This window comes from Nelusetta ayraudi, unplaced genomic scaffold, assembly GCF_046127955.1.
Source record: "Nelusetta ayraudi isolate G7.1 ecotype Tasmania unplaced genomic scaffold, CSIRO-AGI_Nayr_v1 ptg000016l, whole genome shotgun sequence".
Taxonomy (NCBI): domain Eukaryota; kingdom Metazoa; phylum Chordata; class Actinopteri; order Tetraodontiformes; family Monacanthidae; genus Nelusetta; species Nelusetta ayraudi.
In genome coordinates, this window is record NW_027466066.1 from 7,335,001 (window position 1) to 7,353,192 (window position 18,192).

The 18,192-nt window shown below is 46.2% G+C and overlaps 2 protein-coding genes across 5 annotated transcripts in view; both read left to right on the forward strand.

The window, feature by feature from the left end:
- Positions 1 to 7,144, forward strand: part of usp36 (ubiquitin specific peptidase 36) — a 14,602-nt gene extending 7,458 nt beyond the window's left edge. The window contains exons 6-20 of one of the 3 annotated variants that reach the window (XM_076024310.1): positions 1 to 7; positions 231 to 301; positions 398 to 480; positions 660 to 771; positions 914 to 1,054; positions 1,238 to 1,338; positions 1,432 to 1,567; positions 1,745 to 2,098; positions 2,297 to 2,548; positions 2,926 to 3,050; positions 3,131 to 3,808; positions 4,037 to 4,245; positions 4,371 to 4,562; positions 4,648 to 4,763; positions 4,848 to 7,144. The exon at positions 1 to 7 is cut by the window's left edge and continues 61 nt beyond it. In XM_076024310.1, the coding sequence (XP_075880425.1) occupies positions 1 to 7; positions 231 to 301; positions 398 to 480; positions 660 to 771; positions 914 to 1,054; positions 1,238 to 1,338; positions 1,432 to 1,567; positions 1,745 to 2,098; positions 2,297 to 2,548; positions 2,926 to 3,050; positions 3,131 to 3,808; positions 4,037 to 4,245; positions 4,371 to 4,562; positions 4,648 to 4,763; positions 4,848 to 4,976 (2,706 nt within the window). In that variant the 3' untranslated portion in view covers positions 4,977 to 7,144. Of the gene's footprint in view, positions 8 to 230; positions 302 to 397; positions 481 to 659; positions 772 to 913; positions 1,055 to 1,237; positions 1,339 to 1,431; positions 1,568 to 1,744; positions 2,099 to 2,296; positions 2,549 to 2,925; positions 3,051 to 3,130; positions 3,809 to 3,987; positions 4,246 to 4,370; positions 4,563 to 4,647; positions 4,764 to 4,847 lie in introns of those variants that run through there. The other 2 variants (XM_076024311.1, XM_076024312.1) reach the window with 2 other exon arrangements.
- Positions 7,145 to 8,325: 1,181 nt separating this feature from the next.
- The window catches only part of cyth1a (cytohesin 1a), a 37,182-nt gene continuing 27,315 nt past the window's right edge, over positions 8,326 to 18,192 (forward strand). The window contains exon 1 of one of the 2 annotated variants that reach the window (XM_076024315.1): positions 8,326 to 8,458. In XM_076024315.1, the coding sequence (XP_075880430.1) occupies positions 8,440 to 8,458 (19 nt within the window). In that variant the 5' untranslated portion in view covers positions 8,326 to 8,439. Of the gene's footprint in view, positions 8,459 to 12,760; positions 13,068 to 18,192 lie in introns of those variants that run through there. The other variant, XM_076024313.1, reaches the window with a different exon arrangement.

Genomic DNA, 18,192 nt, shown 5'->3' on the forward strand with positions numbered 1-18,192 from the left:
TCGAGAGGTATCAATGCGCAGAACACAAAGGAAAAAAAGAAAGGGGGGAAAAGTGTGCTTAGCTGCTGCTTGGCTTGTGTTGTTTAGACTGGTTGCTTGAGGTTTGCCTGCTGTTGACAGGAAGTGGAACAAAGGCCTGTGTTTAACACTGCAGTAGTCGGTGATCATCCTGTTGATATAAACCCAACAACCTTGTTTTGTTTCTGTTTTTCCCCCTCACACACTTTTAGTGAAATGTTCCATCTGTAAAAGTGTGTCGGACACGTATGACCCATATCTGGACATCGCTGTGGAGATTCGGGTATGTTGCACGAGGTTAGATTATGTGGAGTGAATGGATTTTTTTCCCCTAATATTATTATTATTATTTTGAGTGTTTCTTCCTTTCTTCTGTCAGCAAGCGGCAAACATTGTGCGAGCCCTGGAGCTGTTTGTCAAACCAGACGTGCTGAGCGGAGAAAATGCCTACATGTGCGCCAAGTGAGTGTAATCCGTCTCAGCTGATGTGATACCCCCCCCCCCTCCCCCCTACACACACACACACACACAAAGTCTCCTGTTCATTTTACACAGAAACTACCTTTTCCATTGCATTTATTTGCATTAGAAATCCATTGTGGTTGATGTATTATGACTGCATTTTTTTTCTTTGTCTGCAGGTGCAAAAAGAAGGTGCCGGCGACCAAGCGCTTCACGGTTCACCGGACGTCTAATGTGCTGACTCTCTCGCTGAAGAGATTTGCCAACTTCAGCGGAGGAAAGATTACAAAGGTGAACTAAACCTTCTCGCACTCCTTTTTGTCCGAAAACTTCACATCGATCACAATCTCATATTTCCGTGATATACTTATTTAGCTTGCAAATTTCCCCACTGTGGGATTAATAAAGGCCTTCCATTATATACTTGTTTTAGGATGTCGGTTACCCAGAATTCCTGAACATCCGCCCGTACATGTCTCAAAGCTCAGGCGACCCAGTCATGTACGGCCTCTACGCCGTTCTGGTTCACTCTGGCTACAGTTGTCACGCCGGACACTATTACTGCTACGTCAAGGTGAGACTGGTACTTTGGATTTCTTTGGTCTCTCTGTGATTTCACAAAGGGCTGATTTCCAGAACTGTGTGTTTTAGCAAATCCTTTCTGCGAGTAATCAAACAAGTGTTGCTGTATTTGGAAATGTCTGCTCTTTTTCCTTCCATTCATTTATTTCATTCATTTTTGATTGTTCTCTCATAGGCAAGCAACGGACAGTGGTACCAAATGAACGACTCCATGGTGCACTCGAGCAACATCAAAGTGGTCTTGAACCAACAGGCTTATGTTCTTTTCTACTTGAGGTGAGACGGCTGGAGGAAGATGTGGCCTATTCTTCCTCGCTAAATAACGACATGAAGACGATTGTAGATAACCTGCCGCTTTCCCAACAACAGGATCCCTGAAAGCAAGAAGAATGCCGACGGCCAGTCGGTCAAGCAGGGGATCCACTCTGGGAAGAACAGCGTGTCGTCTGAGCAGATCAAGAGAGCCAACCTGAACGGTCCCCTCTCGTCTCCGCAGGTCACAAAGGTATCATTCAGGAATTTGGCTGGTGGATGTTTGTTTGTTAGCCCTTTAAAATCTTTAAAAGTCTACTAATAAAACAACGTAATTTTCGTAAAAGTACAGATTTTATCATTTAAAAGTGTGTGTGTGTGTGTGTGTGTGTGTGTGTGTCATATTTATTCATTCATTTACTTTTTGTAGAAACTTGAACCTGCACAGCTGCGCAAAATCCAGTCCATGGACGGCGGCCTGGGTCTCCCCGTGGCCAGAAACGGCGTGAGCGCCCCGACCCAGCCCCGGGTCTCAAACGTCTCGACCTCCTCCAACGGGCCACCCAAGGTGCCGGGCGGGCCCACGATGATCGATGAGCCTTTCAAGAAGCTCAAGAAGCCCCCTCCCCAGAGCCAGGCGCCGTCGCGCAGCAGCACCCCAACGCCCTCTGGTGGCAGGGCAGAGGCGGAGCGGAAGCAGGGCGGCGAGGGCCGAGGCCTGGCAACGTCTACCTCAATCAAGTCCTTGTCGGACTCGTCCTCTGCCGACACCACCGACTCGAAGGTCAGACACGACAACATCTCACGCTACCCCCAACTCACGCCAAAAGCGTCTGCGGTTATTGAAATCAGTGTGCAGGTTCACACGCGCTTGGTGTGAGGAAGTGCGCGCCGCAGACACTTTTGGTTTAAATTGGAGGTCACTCTTTGAAGTCGGTCGGAACAGCGTGGCAACTTGCCCTCTTTCTCTCCCTGTATCCAGGACTCCGTTTGCCCGAAGAGCGCTCCGGTGGGAGAGACTCCCTCCACCCCGAGGAAAGGCTCCAACGGCCTGTCGTCGCCGGCCAGGAGTGTGGAGCGCTCGCAGCGCGCCGAGGAGCAGAAGACGGCCAAGGTCAAACCGCCAGCCCTCAACAACAACAACAACAACACGACGGCTGAAGGCACCAGCAGCAGCAGCACCATGTCGCCCCCACCTGCCAAGAAGCTGGCCCTGTCGGCCAAGAAGGTGATGGTCAGCATCTCCGTCTCCGTGACAAACTCCCCAATTTGGATCTGTAGTTTACGGCTGTTGTCAACCTTCTTCCTTTTTTTAAGTTGGTCCTGTTTTGTGCATAACGTGTGATTCCTCCTCCGCAGCCTGTCTAATCACTTGTTCAGAGGTTGTCTTCTTTTCCTTTATTTTGTCCTTTCTTTTCTCTAACCATCTCTAATTCTTCTCTGCCACACCCTCCTCGCCTCTTTGTTCCCTCCCTCTCCTCCACCTTTTTTCTCTCGCATCCCCCTCCCTTTTTGGATTCTTCTCCTCCCCCTTATTTATTTATTTTTTGTCACATTCATGACGATCTTTTCTTTAGACCACCAAGTTTTTATTTATGTCGATAACTGCAGGCTCGCAGCCGGAGTCCGAGCAGCACTGATGCTCTGTCCCCTTTGCCGCGCCCGCTGTCCAGCGACACCACACATCCAAATAAACATCATCCCATCACTTCCGCCTCGCCAACTCACAATCACAGGTATGTCTTCACGTGCATTGTGTCTGGGAGTTCTATTGAGAGATCATGGCCCGGTAACCCCAGGTTTGTTCCGCTTGCAGAGCTGGTCCATTCCATCCGTCTAAAGTCCAGCCATCGCCGCCCTTTGTCCCCTCAAGTGGATCCTTCAAGCAGCAGAGCCCCCAGAAACGCTCCCCTCTCTTCTCGTCGCCAAAACCAAGCGCCAGCCTCCCTCCTTTAACCAACGGGCTTCACAACGCCGGTGCAAAGAGCCCCAAGTCTTCCAGCAGCCTCGACTCGTCAGCCCAGGAGCCAAACCTCAACAGCCATACGGGCCCGGCAGTCGCAGAAAAGAAGAAGAAGAAGAAAAAGAAGAGGCGGCACTCCGACGTGCACGGTGACGCTGAGCCCGTCGCGCCGCTCCCTCCGGCCCCGCCGGCCGACGAGCCCAAGCAGAAGAAGAAGAAGAAGAAGCGGAAGAGAGAGATGGAGAATGGCGAGAAAATGAGAGAGGAGAGGGAGTGCATCGCCTCCCACCTGGAGGCGTCGACCCAAGAGGAGGACTGGTGTCAGGCGGGCATGTGGAGTCTGACGCCTGGAGCAAACGTGGGTCAGTCTGAGGAGAAGCCTCAGCAAGCCGCCGCCGCAAACCCAGAGCAGCGAGAGTCCAAGCAGAAAGAACCAGGGCAGGATTCTCTGAAGAAGAAGAAGAAGAAAAAGAAGATGAAACTGATGCAGGATCTGCAGAACTCGTCTTCTGCAGCTTCCGCCTCAGAAAGGTGGGTGAAGTTGATGATTAGAACTTCATTAGAACCTCATGCTAACAAGTTACCCACTACGGAAGTGCATTGCTCCCACCCTAGAAAAAAAAAAAGGTGGGTGGCAGCATTGCGCTTCCGTAACCCACAGCGTCTATCATTAAATTTGTAAATAATTTTTACATACTCCTACATGGCAGCTTATGCGCTGGTGTTGGACTCACTAGATGCTTGACTTTGATTGCTCAGCACTTCGGAAAATAAGCCGGCAGCTATTTTGGAACACTTGGGAGATTTGGAGATGGTGGAAAAAAAACTGAAGAAGAAGAAAAAGAAGAGACCGAAAGAAGAGGACAGCAGGCGGTGCTCAAATGGCCCGGACGACGAGACTGAAGGGGCGGAGCCACCCTCCAAAAAGTGTGCCACGGATGATGCAAAATCGAGTAAAAAAGCTGCAGGTACGATGGCAGGAAGTTGCACACATGTATCTATTCGAAATTGTAGTGAAAAACTGGGGTACTATTAGTTATGGGAACATAACAAAAATGATTTATGGATTCCCCCCCCCCCCCCCCCCCCCCAGCTCCAGCCACAGTTGTAGTGTGGGACAGCCAAGTTAAGGACGGCTACAAACGCAGCAAGGCGCCAGCAGCTGACGACAAGTCAGATGACTCATCAAAATGCGCTGCTTCCTTGTCCTGGGATGGGAAAAAGACCAGCGGGGTGGTGGAAGAGCTGCTGAAGAACGCTTCAGACAAGGCCTACGGAGCCAACGGTAAAACTTTTTTTTTTGTTTGTTTGTTTTCTCATTTTCAGCAAAAATGACTATTACTGATTTTTCTTTTTTTTGTCCACTGCAGTCCTCAGTTGGGATGGAGACGTTTCTGCAATTAGTCAAGATGCAATTGAAGACGTCCGCCAGGCCAAATTTGATGCCGTGATTGACGAGTGGGACGAAGAGTTCGACAGGGGAAAAGTGAGGAAGACGCTCATTTTGCCCCGAGGTACGCATCAACGCGGCCACGGCTAACTTGTCCCGCTTGTGCCGCTGTTTCCACAGGTGAAGAAAATCAAAAGCTACAAAAAGGAGAAGTGGAGACACGGCAATATTTTCCAGAAGGTGCAGGACCGGAGGAACAAGTGGTCGGTGACACCAGGAGGGAAGAGACCCTTCGGAGTCCGCCGCTGAGCGTCCAAAATACCGTCATGGTCACGCAGACTTGAAGCCACCGCAACTACACTGTTTACCAAACCTGTTGGCCCTGATTTTTAAAAAGCATCTCTTCCTTTTCTAAAAAATTATAGAACCCAAATCTCTGAAATAGGTGGGGTTTTGACAGTCTGACAAGGAAAAAAACAAATCTTGCACAGATTGTGTAGCCGTGAGGGTTCGGTAACACTGGCCAGTGAGACTGACTTGCCGTGACCCCTTTTAATCCAGTTACCACAGTAAGTGGCTCAAGCGTTTCTATGTGGGCCGTATTTGACGAGAACTACCTACCTTCACTTCAGTTCGTTCCCCTGACAGTCAGGCGACAGTTGAATAAAAAATAGTCTCTCATATTTCAGGAGGAAACGCTTGCAAGGAAGAAAAATACAGTTGGAGTTACAGTTATATTAAAAACTGTAATAATAATAAAAAAAATCTCAACTTTTTTTCCCCAGCTGCAGACATAAGGGCTCAGAGTGTCAGGCATGAAAATTAAGTGGCCTTTTCTTTTCTTTATTCTTTGCTTGGTGATGTATTCTACGCCAAATCATAACATCCAAAATGATATTTTTTTTCTTTTAAATGTGTATTTTAGATTTCCGTATGCTTTCCGTTTCTTACGCTTTTAATTGTTCTCCTTTATTTTGCAGTGTCATGTGGCTTGACTTAAGGAACAAATTTTGCCTGCTGGTAAAATTCAGGTTTTTAAAAATCGCCACTTTTTTTTTTCTTTTCTTTTTTTTTTTTTTTATCCTTGCATGTCAGAACTGGCTATGTTTTACTTTTCTCTCCTTTGTTTCTTTTGAACAAACTGACTTTCATTTTTCAAATTTAATTTTGAACTCAAGTGAAAGATACTCTGCTGACTCATGTGAACAGTTATTGTGACAGCAGGAGTTGCATCATCTCTCTGTTTACATTGTTCACATACATATATATAGATATAGATATAGATATAGATGTATATCTATATGTGTATATATATATATATATATATATATACATGTATATTTTTTCCCCACGACTGCTAGTTGTGTAATGTGCATGTGCAGGGTTGCAGAGGTTGTTTGGGGGATCTGGGGACTGGACTCATTTTTCACCTGCGCAGCTACAAACTTAACGGTTCATGTTCTCTGTTCAAAAGAAAAATGTTGCATTGTGTCACCAACTTGATCATTCACTCAAATGAAAGGGTTACCGTTCAAGCTGTAAACCACTCGGAATGGGACTGCCACACCTCCAACCCCCTCTCTTCTCCACCTACCTTATAATATCTCTATGCAATTTTTTTCTGATGGTCATGCTGGTCATCGAGACACTGGGCCAAGACTCAGGAACCCAGCCATCCTGTGTCCCACCCCTCCTTTTTCATATCAAAGTCCATAAATGACCATTTTCTTCATCCTGTAGAAACTTTTATACTACTTATATCAGGTGGGGAAACCACCCGGGGGGTGCACACACACACAAACACACGCACACACACACACACACACACACACACACACACACACACACACACACACACACACACACACACACACACACACACACACACACACACTCACACACTGCAGCAACGAGAACAATGACGCTTTGCCAGTGTCAAAGACTGTACAGACCATCTTGTGCTACCTGTGTCCCTCCTGTAAAGACGAGTCCATGCATTTTCTTCTCACTCTAGAGACGTTGCCTTGAATTGGCTATTAAAAAAAAAGAACAATATAGGATTCAGTGTTCTAGATATATAATTTAAAGGACTTAAGGACAGACACTTTAATGTGCTGCAAAATACTCGCATCAGTTGCTGGACGTTGACTGGGGGAATCAAAATCTTAATTGCAAATGTGTTAGTCTGTGTGCAAGGGAGGCTGCCCGTGCCACTGTATTGTGTGAATTGCAAGAGAGGCAGACTTTCCTTGAGACTCTTGCTTGTCAGCTGTGAAATCGATGCGGGGGTGTGACCCACCGGATCGACGAGGGAACACTGAGCAGTGTGAATGAATTGCCTACATGTTTGCATCTACGGTTCTGTATTTCGCACCACCGTTCCTGAACAGGGAGGAGAACTTTCATACTGAAAGTGCCTCGTTCCACAAATAGATGAATTATAAAGGTGCAATAAAGTTGTGACTTTTGTGACCTCATTGTGTGTTTTCTGTCCTCAGATGATTTTGGGTTGTATGCAACAGTAGGTCATGTACTAAACACACACGATTTATTGAATTTTATCATACAAAAGAGGCAGACGAGGGATAAACATAGCCATCATGATAGTGATGAACATGCTGATCTAACTGCTAAACTGTTGAGTGATACAGGATTAGAACTGCTCCATAAAGAAACTGTATGAAGAGTTCAGACACGTTTTAAGGCAATGACGTAATGCAAGGTGTGATTTTAGTTCTAGTCATGGTAGTCACGGATTTATACACAAAGCATTTTTTCAATGCATGTTTTCACTCTACAGACAAAAGGTTTCATAGAACAGCATTCACAGCAACGTAGTTACATGTACTGCTTGCTTTTTCAAGTGACCGCTAAAACTGAACTGACCCCACACGTATGTGAAGGGTTAGTTTCAGAGACTGATTGGTTAGTTTCAGAGACTACTTTTAGGACTCCGAGGGCCTGTGCGTGTGTTTCACAAATAGGTCCTTCCGTATACGAAACCTCTTAGAGCAATACAAGTTCAGGCTCATTGACAGGAAGTAGTCACAGCGTTGAAGAGCAGTGGTGAATTCATTTTGCACCATTTCAAAACTTTTTTTTTTTGAAAACTTAAAAAAAACAACAACAACAAAAAAAAAAACTTTCGGCTAAGTCTACGGAAGCCCCTCAATTTTGACGTTTTATCTCACAGTTTCGATGTACTGTGTGTTTGTTTCAACGGGCGGAAACGGGCTTCCATACATTGCTTCGTGAATTCACAATTCATCTTTCGATGAAGGATTTCTTGTGTGAAGAGAAGTGCACTTCCGCTTCCACTTCCTTCCTTCCTAAATAAAAACATCCAATTGCCGCCTCTGCGTGACTTTCCGAGCCGTCACCGACGTCGAGATGAAAAAAAGAAAAAAAAAGAAAGAAAAGTTGAGTGGATAAAAGTTGAAGCGTGACGTGAGGCGCGGGAAGGGCGGGGCGTGCGTGTGCTACGCAACCGGCGTCTTTGCTTTGAGCAGCCAGCAGCATCAACGCACACGCGCACACGTACACTCACTCACTGCTTCTCTCTCTAAAAAAAAGACGTCAAACAGAGGAGAAGGGTGAGCTTTTCTTCTCATCGGCACGAAGGTTGGAACGAAGAAAATATTTTTTTTAACAAATAAAGGGGTCGGTGGGAGGACCGGAAAGGAAGGAGAGAAGGCATCCGGTTTGGCTGCGGGCGAGAGAGGCATTGGCATCCCAGGACGGTGACGCCTGCAGCAGCATCAGGACCACCAGGATGGAGGGGGAGACTCACGGTACGGTTTGGATCTCATCTCATCTCATCAACACACACACACACACACACACACACACACACACACACACGTAAGTTGTTCTCAAGGCTGCTTCCTCCCAGGGAGCCTCGGTCGGTGTCGTTGGTATTCAGGCTCCGCTCTGCCCGGAGTTCAAAGATGACGAAATAAAAGCGAACCGAGCGCATTCGGTGTAGTCATGCAGGGAGTTGTGGGAGAGGAGAAATTTTTTGTTTTCAACCGAGGCAGTTAGGTACTTTCATTAAAAAAAAAATAAAAAGAAAAAAAATGAGTATGTGGGTTGTATCCGTTTCCCTTTCCCTTACAGAGAAAAAGAGTTCAAAAAAAGAATCTGTGATTGATTATTAAGGTCACGCTCACTGCCTGAGTGATGCCAATACCCTGCAGGAATTCACTTTTCTGTATAAGTGGAGATAAACTATTGTTTGTTTGTTTGTCAACTTAATTTTCTTGAGGTTGTTTGCAAGCTGCCGCCTGATTTATCTGCGCCCTCCATACATGACCAAGTTTTCCCATTTTATTGTAAAGTCAACACAAAACAGAACATAAAGCTTTGGTGCAGAATTTAGGGCTGGGTGACTGATGGCTAGCAGCTCAGTCTCAGCTCCAACAGGGGCCTTCATCTCAATTATTTAGTGTTTTAGTTGTTGTGGCTTTATTATTTTTTTTTTCCCTCCATGAGCTTAATGCATCTCAAAATAGAACCATCAGCAGTGGCCTCATTGCAAAGTGATGCTCTGCTGAAACAAGAAGAGCGTTGCTGCTGCTACCCTACATCCACAGCTGGGGCCGGTCTGATCCCAACACTTAAAAAAAAAAGAAGAAAAAAAAAACATTTGCTCCGCATGTATTTGTTGCATGCACACACGCATTGCATGCTCCATTCGCAATTCCTCCGAGGAATCGCTCGACAAATTATGTAATTATGTGCTAAAGTGCGAGGCGCGAGGTGATGAAGCTTCCAGCATGTTCAAACAACACTCTCAGCCCATCCCATCCCATCCGCTCTTCCTCCCTGTAACACCTCCCTCCAACCAGCGGGCTCGTGGAGCAGAATGACTAAGTATGAGTCGCACCATCCATCCATCCCGTCCCTGGGTACCGAGGCTGCTCGGCATCACATAATAAGAGCGAGAGGGAAGAGGAAGAGGGAGACAGAGGCAGGCATGTACTGTCGAGAATTGACACATTTTTATATTTGGCACAGTTGTGTGTGTGTGTGTGTGTGTGTGTGTGTGTGTGTGTGTGTGTGTGTGTGTTTGAATCTGTTATATAATTCATGCAGTGTAGACTTGTGCAACTGAAATGTTAGGTGCTCATCAGGAAACCTGCAGCAAGCCAGGTGGATCTTTTTTGGGTTTTTTTTTTGCACTCTTGATCCTTTGATGTCGCTCAGCGCCCTCAAGCTCTCTGCTGTCTTTTTAGATTCATGGGCGTTGTTCAAGACTCACTTGAAATGCTGTCAAAATGTCTCTGAACCTTGACTATGTATATGTGTATATATACATATATGTTTATGTGTGGATATATATATATATATGTATGTGTGTACATACATATTTATGTATATATATATGTAATATATATATACATATATATATATATATATATGTATATATGTACACATATACATCTATATACATATATTAATATATTTATATCCGTATATGCAAGTGTGAAAAATGATCTCGTTCTCTTTTCCTGCTAGTGCCCTGTCAGTGCTGTTCGAAGTGAAACCCGTGCGCCCAGAGGAAGCTGGGTGTGGTGTGCACTGTGGTTTGTGCCACTGTTATGGGTGTCAACTGGCTTTTTGGGATTGATAAAAATCAAGCCGCTTGGTGACGGTATTGTTGTAATGAGGGGGTTTTGTCTCCTGCACGCTGCTCTCTGCTCATGTCAAAAGACAAGTTGGATTTTCCTCTCTCTCTTTGAATTTTAAACCCACTCCGAGAGTGACACTGTCACTGAAGCTGCCATAACATCCTCTGTGGACATCTCACCTGAGATGCCCCCCCCCCCCTCCCCGCCGCCCCCCCGCCCCCCTGAGAATGAAGAAAGTCAAGTAATTTTTTTAGACAAGCGGCGCTGCAGCATCAAACATCTTCTTTGTTCTTCATCACAAGACGGAAACTGAAGCTCCGTCTGAGGCGGCCTCCACCAGAACCATGATATTTTGCTATTTTGGTCTATATTTAGCCTGTTAAGCTTCTGTTTTCTTGTGAGCATTCAGGTGAGCTGCCTGCCTGCCTGCTGGCCCATCCAGTTGTTAGTCACCAGAGGTTGACATGTGGGAGTTTGCACCAACGCACATCGTCAGGAAGCCCCACCGTGGGGGTTCTGCATCCATCTTCCATCTGAGGAAACTCTATCATCGCACGCAGCTGACTCGTCTGTCGCTGTTTAAAAACACGTCAAGCTCCACCTCGCAGCTCTTAGGGAGCGGTCAGGGGTGGTTTTCACACTGGGCTTCGTTCGCACTCCACCTTTGCGGTGGCGTGTGATGTCTCTGTGTGAGTGTGGGCGTTTGCGCTGTTACTGTTTCTCCGCTACCCACTCTGTCCACCGGGTGGCGTGTGTGCACAACAACAGCACACAAACGTAAAGAGGAAGTCAAGAAAAAGGGGGGTAGATGAAATGTCTGCTGTGTTTCAGGACATCAATCAATCAATCAATCAATCAATCTATCTCTCTATCTATCTATCTATCTATCTATCTATCTATGAGCCAGCTCAACTTCAACATCTGACAGAAGGAACATTTTTAGGTTTTATGATTGAAAACCAGAAGAAATGCATAATTAAAAAGCTCCCCAGTTTATGGTCACCCTCACCCCTCATTAGTCACATTGATCAACTGTCTGTCTGCTGCCAGTCTGACTGCTGTCCCATGCCTATTGCTGGCTGCAGGTGCTCAGTGTGAGCTGCTGACTCTGCACTGTAGTTCACTGGTGGGGACGTGCATGCAGAGAGAGGAAGGCGGGGGTACAAAAAAAAACAAAAAACATTTGTGCTGACTTCACTGTGACGACCCGGCCGGGCTGTGTTGGTTCACATGGTGCAGCTGCAGTGTTTTAAAGTGGCTAGTAGGAGTGATCTGGCGTCATGCTTTGTGCCCTGGTCACTGTCGGTAAGCGGGCCCCCTGCAGGCCGGAGGTCTTCTAATAAAGAGCGGGAGTCAAATTTGGAGAAGTCCAGCACGCTCATCTCTCTTTGCTTGTTCACCATCAATACATGGCTCCATTTGGTCGGGGGTGGGGCGTCGGGTTGGGGGGGTCGGTGCTGAAGGGAGTGAGGGAGTGAGAGAAAACCCTGCGTGTGACCGACGGACTTCTTTTTGATTCAAAGTAGCCTCAAGAACTGAAGGTGAAATGTTCCGCTATGCTCCACATGAGGAAGTGAGAATTCAAAAATGAAATGGTCATCCACCGTATTTAAAAACAGCAGCTGCCGCAGAACTAAAGTGGTTTCTGCAATTTTTTTTTGAAGTGTGTTTCTCAGCATTCTGGTTAGATTATAGGCAGAAGGCTCAGTGTGTTTAGAGGTGAGCCTCATTCTGTGGCTGAATAGAATGAGGCAAAATTAATAGAAGTCATTGCGAAGTCCTCACAGAGATAGAAAGACAAACGTTGTGTGTGTGTGTGTGTGTGTGTGTGGGCGCTCGTACGTGCGTACGTTTCTTCATCACCCCCAATATGCAGCGGTGGTACGGCTTCGGCCGGCCTCAGTCACTTGTGAAATAATCTAATCAGACCAAATGCCTCACAGTGTTTTGCCTGGGAGCAAACAATTTCTTCCACCCTGGTTGCCAGGCAACAACGGAATCTTGGATTTTTTGGGGTTTTTTTTTTGGGCAATGGAAGCCAACAAATGAGTAGAAGCTGCTGGCTGAAAGCAACAGGGCGAGGAGATGGAACTCAGTGGCACTCAAAGATCCTCATGAATATTGCACTTCCTCCTGAATGTGGCGGCTTCAACTTCCCTCCTGTTGCTGTTGCTGTTGTTGTTGTTTTGGCAATAAAGACGCTCCGCAGCCCCCCCTTTTTGCACTTCTCCACTTTCACATTAGAATATTGTTTGTATCAGCATGGAGATCAGCGGGAGACTGCATGTAGGAGAGGAAGAGAAAAACAGAGAGAGAGAGAGAGAACGAGAGACAGAGAGAGAGAGGCAGAGCAGTGGAGGCTGAGACACACTGGCAGAGAGAGAAAAAAGGGGAAGAGGGAAAAAAGCAGAAGTCCGCTCTCAGCATCCTCGGTTGCGCATTCTGGTCGAAAAGAGTGGGGAAGAGAAAGTCAGTGAGTGTGAGAGCTCGGCCGGCTGGCAGGAGGAGGAGGAGGAGGAGGCGGGAGGAGGAGAATTCATCCACCTATCGGGATTATCCGAGCGGTCAGAGTCTCTCCTCGGTCCGACTGTCACCAGCCGGGGCCACCACTTCCTGCTTCCTTCACCTCTGTGGGGAAACATCCGGACCTTCACTCGCGGGCCAGGCCAGGCCAGGAGTGACTGCAGCATGGGCACTGTGAGTGAACTGTGCGTGTCCAGCCTCCAGACATTCATGAGTCCCGCCGTCAAGCCGCCCCAGCAGGCTGCAGGTACCACTTTTGACTCTTTAACTGGCAACACTGATACTGTAGGGGTTATTTCTGTGTGTGTGTGTGTGTGTGTGTGTGTGTGTGTGTGTGTGTGTGTGTGTGTGCGTGTGTGGGAGAGAATGAGTGTGAGGCATCTGGCAGCTCCGACCGCGATGGCACTCAAAGTGCAGATATACAAGTGGAAGGAGTCTCTTGCCGCTCCCTCATTAAGCACGACTTAGAGCTCCGAGGGCGAGCTAATGTCATTAGAGACTGAGCTGATCCGACACGCACACACACACACACACACACACACACACACACACACACACACACACACACACACACACACACACGTTTCTCCTCCAAGCCTTATGCCTGCATGAGAAGGACTCTGGAGTTCTTCCTCTCAGCCCTGAACAATTTCTGGGTGCAACTCCCGTCATCTCCCTCCTCCAGACAGAGGAGCAGAGGAGTGAAGTGGAGGTGACATTGGCGTCTTCTGCCGGCCATCTGCCACCTCCTTACAGTGATAGTATCTGCGTTTCTGTTAGAATTGTGCAAAAACTAAATATCGCAATAAAAAGCTGGTATTGGAAATGCCTAAACTTCGAAAAAAAAACTCTCAAATATCACTGAACGGTTTTGATGCTCTCATGAGGTGGTTTCTCAGACGTATCAATATAGAGGCATATCGCAAAAGTGATCGCAAAAGCATTTACGCGTCAGTGGACGTGACATACGGGGTCACGTGACCAGTTCACTTCAAAATGCCGTGATATGTCTGGACGGAAGAGGAGATTGAATTTTCCGTATTCAAAGAGAAAATGTCAACCATTCTTGACAGCAAACGACATCGAAATGCAGATTTATGCCAAAATGTTTTGTACCTCGATCCTCCTCAAAGTGGGGTCTCGCGGGACGTGATTTTACACCATTCGATGGAAACACCTGCAAATTGCAGTTGTGCTTTGTCAAAATGTTAGAAATATCGCTTTTATTTTGCGAAAAACTGTAATGGAAACACAACTACAGCTCCATTGGAACCACATGCTCCACCTTGTTGCTGTGGTGACCTTACAGCCGTGCCTGCTCGGACTCGAAACTGTGCCGCTACGCTGTAGGGGGTTTGTGTTGAATCACTTGACAGATGATGCGTGTGTCTGCGTCTGTGTGTCTAGTGTGCGTTTCGCAATGGGGAAGCCACGGCGCTGCCTCAGTCGTTTCCCAAAGTCCTTATTCAGCACGACAAGGGCCGTGTGACAGCGGCACGTTGAATTCACTTCGCCGGCCCCGTGTGGGAGCTCATCTGGATTGCTAGTGCAAGCAAAGCCAAAAAAGCAGAAGTGACCACCGTGTGAAAGGTCTCACATTCCTGCTCACTTTACACAGAGTGTGGATCCAACTCCAGGGGACTTATTATGCAAGAAACTATATAGAAGTTACAATAAACAACATGTTAAGCCTTCAGTTTATGGTGCCCTGCTTTGCTGGACCTTCTACATGTTTGGAAAGGATCCGGAGACCTTGTGTTGGATTTGAACTGCAGTGTGTGTGGTTACTCCAATGTGTCTGTGAAGACGGTTCTCATTTGCCGAGGTCATCATAGTCTTGAAGGTTAAGTTAAGGCAACTAACCCTAACCCTAACCCTCGACTGTTTGTTTGTTTTTTCCCTCGGTTTGTTGAAGACGTTTTATCCAAAAGCCTTCTTCAGTTGGGAAGTGAAACTGAGAACTCATGTAAAAGTAAAGAATGAGCTTTTGCAACACTAGAAACATTTTAATGTTAGAAAACATCGGTCAATATGCATAGCGTGGGCCCTTTGAATTATAATAATGGCAGAGCCTCATTAATTACGTCTATTCTTCACATTAAATATTCAGCCTCCAGTACAACTCGTGGTTTTGGGAGCGACGCCTTCCAAAAAATGATTTATTTCAGTCGCAGATTCATGCCTGCAGATACAGTTTTTTTTTTGTTTTTTTTTCTTTTCCCAAGTGGAATCGAAGTGCGGGTGGGAGGGGTGGTCTGATGGCATCCATGGAATGCGAGCAGAGACTGGGGCGCTGATCCGTGTGTTTGTACAGCGGATCATGAATCATGCAAATGATTCATGCCTGACTCATCCAATGGTCGTCCAGCCCAGTTCACGTTGTGCTAGAAGAAACTCGGTATCACTGCTAAATATACTTTGCAGTCGGCCAGCAAACTTTTGCATCCCACTTATCCTCCCGAACAGAAACAACAGAGCAAATATTTTGAGCGTCAGTGTTGTTACTGCTTTGCAGTCGAGAAACAGACCCGGGACTGATTGCTGCTGTGTGATCACTCATCCAGTGTAATTAAATTCAGAAATGCCCGTGCTGGGAGGTTGTGAAGCGGGTTGATACCTGACATAGAAATGATTCACAAGGTCACCAGAGCCTGCTGAAGGTAAAACAAGTTCTTCTGGATCTTACAAGAAGCTGGTCAGTAGAAGAAGGTTGTATAATATTAGCAAAGTCAGGTTTATTCCGCCTGTTTTAAAAAGCTTTTTTCTTTCTCTTCAACCCAAATCACCAGGTGGGATATTTCCTGAATAGTGCAGATTTATCTTACAAATCCTGTTGGTAAAGGCGAACTTTCTATTATCTAACCAATCAGCTTCTTCGTATTGGTGCGAAGGACATCAATAAGAAGCGGTTCTGAACCAAACCAAATTGTGAAAAACGTGTCTCGTAAATGATTTCTCTTGGAGGTTGGCAAGATGGAGGAGCGAGATTCCAGACCAGAAATCACAACGATCCATGATCTGATCTGATCTCATCTATTTCCCTGCAAATTATAGAAGATAAAAGAGCAGCTGTGATTCTGAGGGAGCTCAGTATCAAAGTGCACATTGCGACCCAAATATTCTCAAGAGATGCTCGACGCAGGTGTCCTTGAAAATGTGGCAGAACACATTTGCCTCTCTGTTCTACTTTTGTCGTCACGCCTGAAATATCTGCAAAACTGATGAATTAGCTACTTCACAGACACACCTGCTCAGCCGCTCGCAGTTTACTGTGCAGCACTTTTTTGGCTGTGGACCGACTGACTAGTGCCTGAAAGTGTAAATCATGAAATTTGAAAAGCATCATACATACATTCATGAGATGTGAGTGAAGATTGATTCCACCACGTTGGGCTATTTTCCGGCAAACTGCTTTTGCCTCCTTTGAGTTTTTGCTGTCACCCTCTGGGCACAGCCACCACATGCTGTCATGCAGACTTCCTTCTCTTTTATGCCGCTTACAAAAAAAACAACAACATATAATCAGAGATAGTTGTACTTGGGAAGACAGATTCCGTGTGTCTCCACTGGCAAAACTCTGGTTGAAATGCTGTTGGGGCTGAATGAGCCACACTGCCTGGCGGCTGCTTCAGGGAGGAAAGTGTTGGAATCCAAAGAGAAACTGATGAAATCCATCCAGCCCTGCGAGCCGAATAAACATCACTCCTGGGGCTAGAATTATTTTTCTCTCGGCATAATGCAATCTCACAAAGTTGACAGGCAAAAAAAACCCAAACAAACAAAAACGCGAGAAGCTGCACTTTGTCCACTTACATAACTGACTGTACGTGTTATTGCACTGTTTGATGTGCGCACACATGCTTGCCTCATCAAGCTTTCATGCCTGCGAGCCGTGAGCCGTGCGCAGGAAGCAAGGGCCTTTGCTTTTTAGTTTTGGCAGCAGTTCAGAAGGACGGCGACTGCGGCAGAAAACGCACGCAGGGCAGAAAGCTGCCTGTCAGCTGTCGCACTCTGTCAGAAGCTTTTCTCATTTGAACTTCCATATTACACCCAACTGTCGGAGCTTTACTTTTCACCCCAGACTCTGGTGGAGAAGCTGTGTGCAATAGAGCATAGGTGTTGCACACACTTTGCTTTTTCCATATTCAGTGTTGAAGTAAAACTTGTTTGGGTCCATATAAAAAGGTTCACTGTTCTATCTGGAGGAAGATTTTTTTCAATAGATATGAATATTGGCCCAAGACTTTGTCTATGTTTAAAATTTTGGCACCCTGACTTAGTACAACAAATACAAAGTCTATCTCTCGAAAACAACGTATTTTGGAAACCTTTTGTGACATCACAGAGGGCTGCTTGTGTTTTAGCACACTGTCTCAGTAGTGAAAAGAGTAAAGGCTTGACGTTTCTTATTTCTAGCAAGTTTGCTGCAGAGGAATTACTGATGGAGTGAATTTTGCACAATACGAGACCTTCAAGACTGTATTCAAACCAGCCGTGAAAATGTCTAATTTGCATGTTTGATATGAAAACAGAAGCCAATGTATTCCTCTCACAAACTGAGTGACCCCTCTGCGGAGTATTTCTTTTTCATTCCCTCCCACGATTAGTGGCAGAACACGGTGCCAATAATTTCTCCCTCCGCCCACCCTGCATGGAGAAATTTTAAGGTTGACCCAGAGGTGATGCTGAGGCATGAAAACACCTGCAAAGGAACCTTCCTCATGCAGTGGTGAGTCACCAGTGCCTCCAGTCAGTGCTGATCCCAGGAGTCAGTCACCCCTTCAGTCATCCGAGCTGATTAAACTCAATCACGTCACTGTGCTCGGTGAGCACAGCTGCAGTAAACAGCATGCCATCGAATGAAAGCACGTCTCTTCGAAATCAAACGTGTTTTGTCGTGTTTCCCCCCCCCTTCTTCTCTCCTCCCGACCTGCAGCTGCTACATATGACCAGCAGGGGCCAGTCTTGGCCCCTCCTTTAATTGGACGAGTACCTTTGGACAAAGTTCAGTTTGTTTTTTTAATTTAGTTATGGCGGTTAATAACACACATGCTTGATCATAAGTTCAAGAGGCGTCTCTCTAATTTTCCGTTGGTCTGGTTGGATGACATGGTCTTGCGGTTTTGGGAGTGGCACAGCCGCCTGTTGTGCAGACAGACTAATATTCACTGGGAGCAACTCCAGACCTAACCATGCTGCTAACAGTATCGTGTTTTTCTAATAATATTATCCATCAATCATAATTCCTAATGGGAGGTTCAGAAACCATGTATAGAACCAAGTCTATGACATTTACCACAGGCGCGTCTGAGTCTGATTGTTTTTTTGTTTTTTTTTGTTTTTATTTTGCTGATTGTGTCTGTTTTAGGTTT